A 12,609-nucleotide genomic window follows, 5' to 3' on the forward strand; every position below is an offset into this window, starting at 1 on the left:
TATGGTGACATAGGGGTTTTTTACACCTTTCGAACTTTTTTCCCGAGAAATATGGACTTGCCCCTGAAAAAACTTTTACCGTCGTAATGGAGGTAGCGAATGCAAATCGCTTCAACAAAAATCAAAGTGATTCGAGAGCAAGTCTTAAAGTGAACTTATCCGAAATTTTGGGTGAGAGGTACCAGAAGGAGTAGACAAATATAGTCCATATTCGAACGTGATCTATATCTGGTAGATATATTAGGATTACATCGGTCACTCCCTTCAAGTGTTATCGTGCGCAAAATTGTTCTGAACATTTTTGAAGTTTTGTGGGGGAGGTAACTGAAGGAGTGAATCGATATGGCTTATCTTCGAATGTAAACTATGTTTGGATAAAATATTACGAAGGCCAAATTTTGGATCGAATCGACAGATCCGTTCGAGAGTTATCTTGCGCTCCAACCACTGCACAAGGTATCATAGGGGCTTTTTGCACCTTTCCGGCCATTTTCTCAGGAAGTATGGACTTACCCCTGATGAAACTTATACCGTCGTATGAGGGGAAGTGAATACAAGTTGTTACAACAAAAATCAAAGCTATTCGAGAGCAGGTCCTAAACTGAACTTATCCGAAATTTTGTGTGGGAGGTACCCGAAGGAGTGAACCGATTGAGTCCATATTGGAACCTCATCTAAGTCTGGAAGAAATTTCACGATGTGCAAAGTATGGACCAAATCGGTTACTGCCTTCAAGAGTTATCATGCCCACAAATTTGCCGAACATTTAGGAACTTTTGTGGGAGGTACCGGAAGGAGTGGACCGATATAGCTCATCTTCGAACTTAAACTAAGTTTGGACAAAATATTACGAAAGCCAAAATTTGAACCTAATCGGTTCATCCGTTCGAGAGTTATCGTGCGCACCTGCCAGACAGACGGACGGACATTGCTAAATCAACTCCAAATTGTCTGAAACGCATTTCGTCCAAACATACTTGGGGTCTAAAACCATTATTTCGATGAGGCACATTTTGCCCGTACACGGTGCTCTTGAAACAATTTTAAATGTAAGGTGCTTACACCTCGGAAGTTTTTGCGGATTCTGAAACTACAATGTTCATAGATGAGAACAATCAAAAAACAAAAAAAATCGCCGAAGCGCTTTTTAAATAAATCGCGATTTAAGTTGACATTTTTAGGGGTTGTTTAGGTTTTCGCGATTTTGCTTAGAAACCGCATTTCCTATCAAAATGGGACTAAAACAAATATTGTAGCTATGAAAATTCTCTACAAGATCGACCTTTATGGTATTTTCGTAGTTTTTACCGATTTTGAGATATAGAAGTTCAACTTGGGACAATGCACTGACTGTATCGCCCCCTTATAAAACAATGTCATGTAGGGTGCGCCTTAACTAACTTTTGATGAAAACCGCTTACACAGGGAAAGTTTTTGTGAATTCTGAATCAGCAGTGTTCATAGATGAGTAAAATCCAAAAACAAGAAAAAATCGCTGTAGGGATTTTTAAATAAATCGCGGTCAAAATTCACATTTTTAGGTGTTTTTTAGGTTTTTACGATTTTGCTTGAAAACCGCAAGTCCAATCGAAATGGAGCTAAAGAAAATGTTGTAGCTGTCAAAATTCTTTAGAGGATTGACTTTATCATTTGTTCCCAGCTTGTACCATTTTTGAGATAAGGAAGCTCAGTTTACATTTTTAGTTTTTTTTTTTGTTAGGGTTTCGCGAATTTGCTTGAATACGGTAAGTCGTGTCGACATGTGACCTGAGAAAATCTTAAAGCTGTGAAAATTCTCTACAAGACTGGCTTAAGTAACTTATTCTTAGTTGTAACATTTTTTTAGATATATAAGCTTAAGTTGGGAATTTGCAGTCATGACATTGTTTTATAAGGGGGCGATACAGAATTGAATTGAATTTGAATTGTCTAAATTTGAACTTCTATATCTCAAAAACGGTAAAACCGACGAGAATATCATAAAGGTCAATCTTGTAGAGAATTTTCATATCTACAACATTTGTTATAGTCCCAGTTTGATAGGAAATGTGGTTTCTAAGCAAAATCGCGAAAACCTAAACAACCCCTAAAAATGTCAACTTAAATCGCGATTTATTTAAAAAGCGCTCCAGCGATTTTTTTGTTTTTTGTTCTCATCTATAAACATTGTAGTTTCAGAATCCGCAAAAATTTCAGAGGTGTAAGCATCTTCCATTTAAAATTGTTTCAAGAGCACCGTGCGTATGAAAGTGTATATACCCTTTCTAGCCTAAAGGCTGAGGGTATAATTAATAGCGGTGGACTTATGGGCTTTTTATACATTTTTAATGTTTTATATGCAAAACTAAGATAAAACAAACAATTACACAGTGAAATTCGGATATAGCCAACATCGGTTATAAGAAACTACGTTTATAGCGAACAAAGTTTTGTGTTTCCAAAGAATTTTTCTTAAAATTTGTACACACATTCAACTTCTTAAAACGACCACGATTATAACGAACAAAAATTCTTACCCCGCGAGTAGAATTTTTTACAATTTGTTAGGATTTACAGGTCCGCATTAAAGCACAAGCGGATAGCGACGAATTTAATCACTGTTTCAAATATTTTAACATATGGTATTTAAAAGTAAGCTCTAATAAGAATTTTACAGATGAACACGTTTATAACGAACAAATTTTCTCTTTCCTACCCCCTATTCTCATTTTACTTATTTTATTCGTTCCAACCCAATAAATGCGGTTAAAACAAAAGAAAAACGGTTATAATGAACTAAGATACTGATCCGCTAAAAGATTTTTATAAACATTGTTATGTTTAAAATATTGATTCGCGAAGAGATCTTTATAAATATTTTTTTTAAAGGACCAAATAAATCACGCAATCATGATCCCTAGTTAGAAGGTATTACGGTTATAATTAACTAAAATGTTGACCACAGCATGTTTGTACATTTTTACAACACATGGTGAATATTTCTTTAAAGAAAAGGTATTTTTAGGTAAAATCGGATGCTTTTTTGTGTTTAATATTTCCTTCACCAAACAAAAATTAAAAAATATATATATTTTTTTACAAGGAGGGCACTTTCAAAAAATTGATAATAACTCAAAAAAGCAAAAAATCGCACCTTGGTAATTATGTAGTTGATTCAGAACCCTTTGCTGAAGATGTTCTCGGTGGCAGAATTTCAGACAAAGTTGGACAATTTTGTAAAAGTCTATAATATAAAACTATAATTTTGTGAAAAAAAATTCTTAGGTTGCATCCTATGTGACCATTTTTTTCTGCTGTAACAAAAATTTTGAAGAAAATTATTTTTTAAAACAGAAAGTAAACACCGCCACCATTCTACTGAATATCATATCTATGTATTTGATTTTTATCAAACTCTTACAAATTGCGCTTCAATTCTGTTCTGAGTTTTAATCTTTTTTAACATTTTCTATTTTGTCTTCGAAATTTTGATTTTAACTTTGAATTTTACCGCGAGTTTTGAATATTTTTGAAAACAAATTGCACATCCATATGCTTTGACATGTTCTCTCTTCGAATCAAATTAGATAACTCGCGTTATTAAAAGTTCAAAAATCTACTTGTTGCCTAAAAACCTGTCCAAATTACCTATAGTGCATTGGTAGTCAAAGATTAAATACAGTCGAACTTCTCTATAACGAACTTCCCTGTAACTAATAATCTCTATAACGATGTTGATTTTAAGGCATAAGTGCAAACATTCACACAAAATAATCTGTCTATAACAAATTTTCTCTGCAGCGTACTAATTCGTCGGTGCCCAAGTGCTAAGTTATAGAGAAGTTCGACTGTACTTATTTTGTCGGCTTTTAGTGACCAATAACAAAAACTATTTTTTTCTGGAAATTCTACCAGACATTGATGAAATTCAAATATGGACTCTACCACTCCTTCGGGTACCTCCCACACAAAATTTCGGAAAAGTTCAGTTTAGGACCTGCTCTCGATTCGCTTTGATTTTTGTATTCGCTGCCCCCATTACGACGCACATTGGGGCAAGATTCCAAAAAACGGAGATTAATTCAGGGAAGTATTTGAGTGAACTAATGTTAATATTTTTCGAATGTTTACACTTCAATCAATATAACGGAACACAGTTTTGGTGCAAATTGAGGGATTGGAGAGGTATATTCGAAGCCCTCATAAATGGGTACCATAAAAACTATGAAGTGTTTTTACGGTTTTGCCTTCATTTCTTATTTGATGAATCCAAAATCTTCTAATATGATAAATTATTGGTTAAGCTAATATTTGGCAAAAAATTATTAAGTTAGGTCAATATTTTAGTGTAGCTCCCAACAACGGTATCTCCCGATTTTATGTATTTCGAGGGTCTTGACCACATTTTTTAGTACATTTATCTGTAAATTAGGATTTATAGTTCAGAATGCCTAAGAATTCATAGTGTGAAAATTTGTCAATATAGGTCAATGTTTTGGTATAGGCCCCATATAGAGGTGCAGTCAAATTTGGGAGTTTTCGAATATTATATGCATATATTGCAACTAAACTGGTTCAAATTGTGAATTGTACATTTTGAAGGGATTGAAAATATTTCTATCAAACATCATCTCTATATATTCTCGTTTTGGAATAAGCTCTATATAAAATATTTCGCTACTTTTTTAACTTTAAATACTTTTCAAAAATAGGGCAAATGGCTACATTTTAAATTAATTTTTAATATGCTTCTAAATTTCTTTTGCCATAAATATGTTTTTCTAAGACTTAGATTCCTAACTGAAGTTGATGATTCCATTCTAAAAGGGGCACTTTTGATGCGTAAAAAAATATAACTCTTTATATACCAAAATTTAATTTAATTTTTTATGGTGCTCTTTAAATTATTAAAAATTCTTTAGCTTTATGACAGTGTAACTGTAGAAGTAAACAATATATGATCTTGACATTTTGGTTAAAGACTTACAATTTTGTACCATATTACCATGTAACGACAGTTATACCAAAAACAGAATTTAATTTATTTTAATTAATCTCCATTTTTTTTGCTATTTCACCCCTTGTGCATCGCCATCATTTTATATACATAAATCATTATATATAGCAACTATAACATAATGGTAGACCTGCACAAGTTGTGTTATGTAGGGTGACCACAGACATTAAACCAAAACACGACATACTGTACAACAGTAACAGGGAAAATGAAGACAAAAACCCCAAAATGCAAACATTTGACCCACAGCTATTTCCACCATTTTTGACATAACTCAAAATGAGCAAGCAGGGAGCAAGTTTTGTTTGCGCAATATCAAAGAAAACAATCAAGAGAAAAATACAAAAAAAAAATGCTCACGACCTTCTCGACACTCTTTTTTGTTATACTCCAATACATTTCAAAATTATGCAAAATCTGGACACATTTTGAGGAATTTTTTAAACACATTTGTACAAGACTTTTTCAGTACAATTTTTTCCTAAAATATTAAGAATTACCTCTGCTTGAAATATCTATTTTGAAAATGCCAAGTTTATGTAGCAGAAACTACGTTATGGCGATTTAAAAGCAGCAAAATTTAATACTTTTCGCCTGTTTCTTAAATTTTAAAAATATGTTCAACTTTAACACTGTACTACACCTTTTTCAAATGTAATTCGAATTATTTTAATTGTAATTCGAGAATTCTATTTGTAATTCGTAACATTTCATTTGTAATTCGAGAATTCCATTTGTAATTCGAATTATTCCATTTGTAATTGGAATTATTCCACTTGTAATTCGAATTATTCCATTTGTAATTCGAATTATTCCATTTGTAATTCGAATTATTCCATTTGAAATTCGAATTATTCCATTTGTAATTCGAATTATTCTATTTGAAATTCGAATTATTCCATTTGTAATTCGAATTATTCCATTTGTAATTCGAATTATTCCATTTGTAATTCGAATTATTCCATTTGTAATTCGAATTATTTTATTTGAAATTACAAATGAAATCATTCGAATTACAAATGGAATAATTCGAATTACAAATGAAATAATTCGAATTACAAATGGAACAATTCGAATTACAAATGGAATAATTCGAATTTCAAATGAAATAATTCGAATTACAAATGGAACAATTCGAATCTCAAATGGAGTAATTCGAATTACAAATGGAATGTTACGAATTACAAATAAAATTCTCGAATTACAAATGAAATGTTACGAATTACAACTAAAATGTTTCGAATTACATCTGAAAAAGGTGTACACGAAAAGTAAACAACATACGACTTTGCTATTTTGGCTAGTGAGGCAGAATTTTGTACTCGTTAAACTTGTGAAGACAGATTATCAAAAATGTGTGTTTCAATTTTTTCAATTAAGACCCGTTTTTTTCAATCTTGTCCCAACGTGCGACGGTACAAATTTTATCTGGTGCAAGTCCATACTTCCTGAGCAAATAGTCCGAAAGGTTTAAAAAACCCCTATGGCACCATGTGTAGTGGTTCGAGGGCAAAATTTGGCATTCATAATATTTCGTCCAAGTTCGAAGATAGACCATATCGGGGCACTCCTTCAGGTACCTCTCCCACAAAAGTTTGAAAATGTTCGGAAAAATTGTGCGCACGATAATTCTTGAAGGGTGTAAACGATTTTGTACATACCATACATACATTCGTATCGTATATGGAATATAAGTCCACTTCATTCAGTACTTTTCACACAAAATGTGCGAAGAGTGCAGTTTAAGGCCTGCTCTCAAATCGTTTTGCTTCTTTTTGAAACAGCTTGTATTCGCTGCCTCCATTACGCAGAAAAAATAGCCATTTGATAAAAAAAAATTCAAAGATTCAATCAAAAATTATCGATTTTCCGGCGATAAAAAATTGTCATATTGACAAAATTCGATAACATTATTTGATTACAAAGTAAAGCTGGGTACACATTGTCAGTTTTGAATGACAGCTTTGTTGTTGCTTGCTAGTGTGGCCGTTCATTTTTGTCATTCATCATGCAACCACAAACTATTTTGTGGTTGCTGGACGGTTTGACAGTTATCGATAATTGCGAAATATCGACATTCAAAACTGACAATGTGTACCCAGCTTAAAAATACAACTGATAAAATATTTCACATATTGACAAAAATATTTATCAAAATATTACACATTGTGCTTGATAAAAACAAAATATTTTCTTGATGAAAAAATGTTCATATTTACAATTATTTTGTTGTTTTTTGTTAAATACCAACCCAAAAGCCAAATTCGTCGAGAATGGCTCGATATTGATTATAAATTAGATTAAAACTAGTTTTTCGTGCTCTACGCGGCTATGCGGTGGTATTTTTGATATTTGCAAAAAAGTTATAACCCTAATGTTTATTGGTAGCTATTCTAACAACCACTGAATGCTGATACATAATTTGGAATATTTTGATACATATTTTTGTCAATATGTAAAATATTTTATTAGTTCAATATAAAAAAATCGATAAATATTTTTGTCAATATGTGACATATTTTATCAGTTGTATTTTTACATTGTGATCAAATAATTTTATCGAATTTCGTTAATATGACAATTTTTTATCGCCGGAAAATCGATAAAAATTTTTCTGTGTACGACAGTACACGTTTTTCAGGAGAAAATTCATACTTCTTGAGAAAATAGTCCGAAAGTTTTAAAAAACCCCTATGGCACCATGTGTAGTGGCTGGAGCGCACGATAACTCTCGAACGGATCAGACGAATCGGTCCAACGTTTGGACTTCGAATCCCTTTGGTTTTTGTTGTAACAACTTGTATTTGCTTTCCTATTACGACGGTGTTTTTTCAGGGGCAAGTCCTTACTTCTTGAGATAATGGCCCAAAACTCCAAAAAAGTCTGCCGGCACCAACTAAACTGGGTTGTACAAAAGAAACCCACGAATGGAGAAACCGATTTGGTCCGAACGTTGTACATTGTATTATATAGGCGTCAAAGTATTGTGTGTTACTTCTTTTCTTTAGGTCCGAGGCTGAGGGTGTATCTCTGTCAGCCAAGCCGACTGATACTTTTTTACTTGTTTTATGGCCTGTTTCTCTAAGACGATTCGAATTCAAATTCGTTCGAATTACTACCAAACGCATGTTGTTGTAGACAATTTATGTTTGGTAGGAAACAAAATGAATAAAATATTTTTCAAAAAACTGAAGTTTGGTTGTAGTTCGAACGAATTTGAATTTGAATCGATGTAGTGAAACAGGCCATTAATTTCATATTGAAGGACTAACATTTATCCTTAACAAACTACGTTTATAATTAATTCTTCTGGAACTAATGAATTCTCAAAATTTCAGTGCATTTTAGACTGATTTTTTGTACAAATTTTGCGCTTTGCAAATGCCATTTCCAAGCTTCTATTGACTGCTGCTCCTTTTTAATCGAATATTAATGTTGTTTTTTTTTTTTTTTTTTGCTTGAGATATACATCAAGTCTGAAATGAACATTTAATTCTGTTTTTAATGTTTATGGCCACCATTTGTTTTTTTTTTCATGTTAAATAATCTGCAAATGAACTGCTTAAATTTATGAAAATTAAAATGTTATGGAATGTTAATGTTTTTGAAATGGTTTAGCTTTCGTTAACATACATTATATAATAATCAACTTTGTAAATATGTAAACATAATTAATGTAAATATGTTTTTCTTTCCATTTTTATCTCTTTTTTTACAGCAATTGGATGCATATAAAACCGAAAACTTACGCCTTAAGGAGGAGAATGGAGCGCTTATTAGAGTAATTAGTAAATTAAGTAAATGAAATTCACTTAAACCAACTTAAACATATACATACAAACAGACACCCCTACAAACAAACAAACACCACACACACAAACAAAACAACATATTAGATAACATTAAACATAAACTAATTATTATAATAAACTTATAAATTTATAACATTTAAACAAAAACAAGAAGAAGAAGAAGCAGAAGCAAGCCCACAAAACAACAAACAAAATTCAAATTCAGCCATTCATTCAAAATTCTTCGTTGTTGGTTCAAATTTGTTAAACTTGTGAAAAACAAACAAAACAAAAAAAAAACAACAAATATTTTTTATCATACAATGCATAAAAAATAAAACTAATTTTGAACAACAAATGATGTAACACAACACCAGAATGAATAAAATAAATGATACTATTTAATAATAATTATTATTATAAATAAAGAAAATAAATAAATAATAAAGCAAAAGAAAAAAAACAACAAAATAATACAAACAAAAATTATTATTTTTTATATATACAAAAGATAAGTTGATGTTGAAAATTTTTATTATTTTTATTTAAATAAGGTTTTTGTTTAAATTTTAAAAGGATTTAAACAAACAAGTATGTATAACTTATAATTATAACCTTGAGAAGGGAAATCTTGCTGCTTTCCTAGCTTGATTTAGTTTTAGTTTAAAAATTATTTTCTTTTTGTTTTTTTTTTTAATTATTAAGAACCGTTTAAGGTGAAAAACAGAAGAAGTAAAACGAAACTTGTGAAATTATTAATTATTTTATTTATCATTATATTATCGATATATAATATATTTTTATAGAGTTGTAGTGTATTTTCTTTGTATTTTTCTTTTTTTGTTTGTGGACGATGACAAAGATTATTTGTCATAATTACCATGTTAACGATTACTTTTTTAAATTATTCTAAAAATTACAACAAAAATAGTTATAAACAAATGTCACTTTGAAGTGTTATTTTTGTCAGTTATTTTATTCATGATGTCCTTGGGAATTCGTTTAAAAAAATAAAACTAAATACTTGAGTGAAGGAGAGACAATAGCTTTGTTCCTTTACTTTTTTAATAGTAAAGATAGCAAAAGAGAGAACTGTCAAAATTGCTCTCACGTAACAAGTTTTGCACAAAAGTAAACATGGTGCTCTTGAATCAAATTTAAATGGAAGGTGCTTACAACTGGGAAGTTTTTGCGGATTCTGAAACTACAAGGTTCATAGATGAGAAAAATCAAAAAGCAAAAAAAAAATCGCCGGAGCGCTTTTAAATAAATCGCGATTCAAGTTGACATTTTTATGGGTTGTTTAGATTTTTGCGATTTTGCTTGGAAACCGCAAGTCCTATCAAAATGGGAATAAAGAAAATGTCGTAGCTATCAAAAATCTCTACAAGATTGACCTTAATGATATTTTCGTAGGTTTTACAAATTTTGAGATGTAGAAGTTGAAATTGGGACAATGCCAATTCACAACTAATACTTATATATCTAAAAAAAATGGTAGAACCTAGGAAAAATTACATAAGTCAGTCATGTAGAGAATTTTCACAGCTATAAGATTTTCTCAGGTCCCATGCCGATAAGACTTGCCGTATTCAAGCAAAATCGCGAAACTCTGACAAAAAAACCTAAAAATGTAAACTGAGCTTCTTTATCTCAAAAATGGTACAGCCTCAGAACAAATCATAAACGTCAATCCTGTAGAGAATTTCCACAGCTAAAACATTTTCTTTAGCTCCATTTCGATTGGACTTGCGGTTTCCAAGCAAAATCGTGAAACCCTAAAAAACACCAAAAAATTTGCATTTTGACCGCGATTTATTTAAAAATCCCTACAGCGATTTTTTCTGGTTTTTGGATTTTTATTATCTATGAACATTGCTGTTTCACAATTCACAAAAACTTCCCCTGTGTAAGCGGTTTTCATTAAAAGTCAGTTAAGGCGCACCGTTCATGACATTGTTTTATAAGAGGGCAATACAGTCAGTGCATTGTCCCGATTTGAACTTCAATATCTCAAAAATGGTAAAACCTACGAAAATCTCGGAAAGGTCAACCTTGTAGAGAATTTTCATAGCTACAACATTTTGTTCCGTCTCAGGTTGATAGGACTTGCGGTTTCTAAGCAAAATCGTGAAAACCTAAACAACCCCTAAATATGTCAACTTGAATCGCGATTTACTCAAAAAAAGTGCTCAGGCGATTTTTTTTTTTTTTTTTTTTGTTTTTTGATTTTGATTGATTGTAGTTTCAGAATCCGCAAAAACTTCCCAGGTGTAAGCACCTTCCATTTAAATTTGATTCAAGAGCACCGTGTAAACGAATGGAAAAATATTAGATCTGGCAGCAATGTCAAAAAAATAAAAAACAAACATGACTGCCTAAAACAATAACAACAAAATAAATTTCACAATGTGCTATTTTTTATTTCACTGATTTATTTTTTTATTATTTATATTTATTTTATTTCTTTGATATTTTGCTTTGACAGTGCGCGTTTTTTTCTTTTCTTCTTTTGCCTTAATTGTCAAACCAACAGTTTGACACATTTTCCACTTTTTACACCACGAAATTTGTCGAGCAGAAAGTAGAAAAAACAGAGAAAGCCATTGTGGCATGCTCTCTCTTAAATTTTGTTTCAAGTTTTACTACTTTTTGGGGTTACTGAACGCTTTCCGAGTTAAAAATTGTAAAACTGGTAAAACTTTAAGAAATTTTAACGTAAAGGAACAAAGCTAATATAACTAATTTAATGTGGAATACAAACTAATGAAGCCTTTTTGAGTTTTCATGTATTCCCTAAGGACACAGGAGTTTTTCCAATAGAACATCATTTTCCACAGATTTTCGGTGCGGTAAGGATGAAAGTAACAATTTCTGCATAGGAATTCTGTAACTTTTAGCGATTTAGAAGTTGTAAAAATTTATTTTGTTTTGTTGTAACAACTACAGAAAATACTGAATAGACTCTGTTTTAAGGGGTTATGGTCACTTAGCCTAAAAAAAAGCCATTTTCACATCCTCAGCATTTATGCTAACGAGGGTTATACACTTTCATACGGGCAAAATGTGCCTCATCGAGATAATGGTTCTTAGACCCCCAAGTATGTTTGGACTAAATCCGTTTCATACAATTTGGAGTTGATTGAGCCATGTCCGTCTGGCTGGCTGGAGCGCACGGATTAACCGATTTGGTAAAAAAGTTGGCATTCGTAATATTTTGTCCAAACTTAAGTTCGAAGATGGACCATATCGGTCCACTTCCGCGGGTACCTCCCCCACAAAAGTTCAAACTTTTGTCCTTTTTCCCCCACAACAGTTCAAACTTTTTTCGTAATATTTCTACCAAACAAAGATCAAGTTCGCATATGGACTATATCGGTCCACTCCTTCGGGTACCTCCCAAACAAAATTTCGAAAAAGTGTAGTTTAAGACCTCCTCTCGAATCGTTTTGATTTTAGTTGTAGCAACTTGTATTTGATACCCCCATTACGACGGTGCCGGTTTTCTAAGGGGCAAGGCCATACTTCTTGAGGAAGTGGGCCGAAAGCTGTATAAACCCGCTATGGCACCATGTGTGGCGGATGAAGGGTACGATAACTCTCGAACGGATAAACCGATTCGGTCCAAAATTTGGCAGTGGTAATATTTTGTGCAAACTTGAATCAAGTTCTAAGATGGGACATATCGGTCCACTTTCTCGGGTACCTCCCCCACAGAAGTTCAAACTTTTCTTTTCAAAGATTATGCGCACGATAACTTTTGAAGGGACTAACCGATACTTTGGACATCGAATATTTCTACCAGACAAAGATCAAGTTTGA

General features: G+C 32.0%; 1 protein-coding gene across 26 annotated transcripts in view; it reads left to right on the top strand.

Annotated features, from left to right (window-relative positions):
• The window catches only part of Mbs (Myosin binding subunit), a 304,687-nt gene extending 295,732 nt beyond the window's left edge, over positions 1–8,955 (top strand). For all 26 annotated transcript variants that reach the window (XM_073982195.1, XM_073982167.1, XM_073982168.1 and 23 more), the window contains one exon: positions 8,715–8,955. In XM_073982195.1, coding sequence (XP_073838296.1) covers positions 8,715–8,801 — 87 coding nt within the window. In that variant the 3' untranslated portion in view covers positions 8,802–8,955. The remainder of the gene's footprint in view (positions 1–8,714) is intronic.
• The last annotated feature ends 3,654 nt before the right edge of the window (positions 8,956–12,609 follow it).

Source organism: Musca autumnalis, unplaced genomic scaffold (assembly GCF_047663935.1).
Source record: "Musca autumnalis isolate F117 unplaced genomic scaffold, ASM4766393v1 scaffold_4, whole genome shotgun sequence".
Classification (NCBI taxonomy): domain Eukaryota; kingdom Metazoa; phylum Arthropoda; class Insecta; order Diptera; family Muscidae; genus Musca; species Musca autumnalis.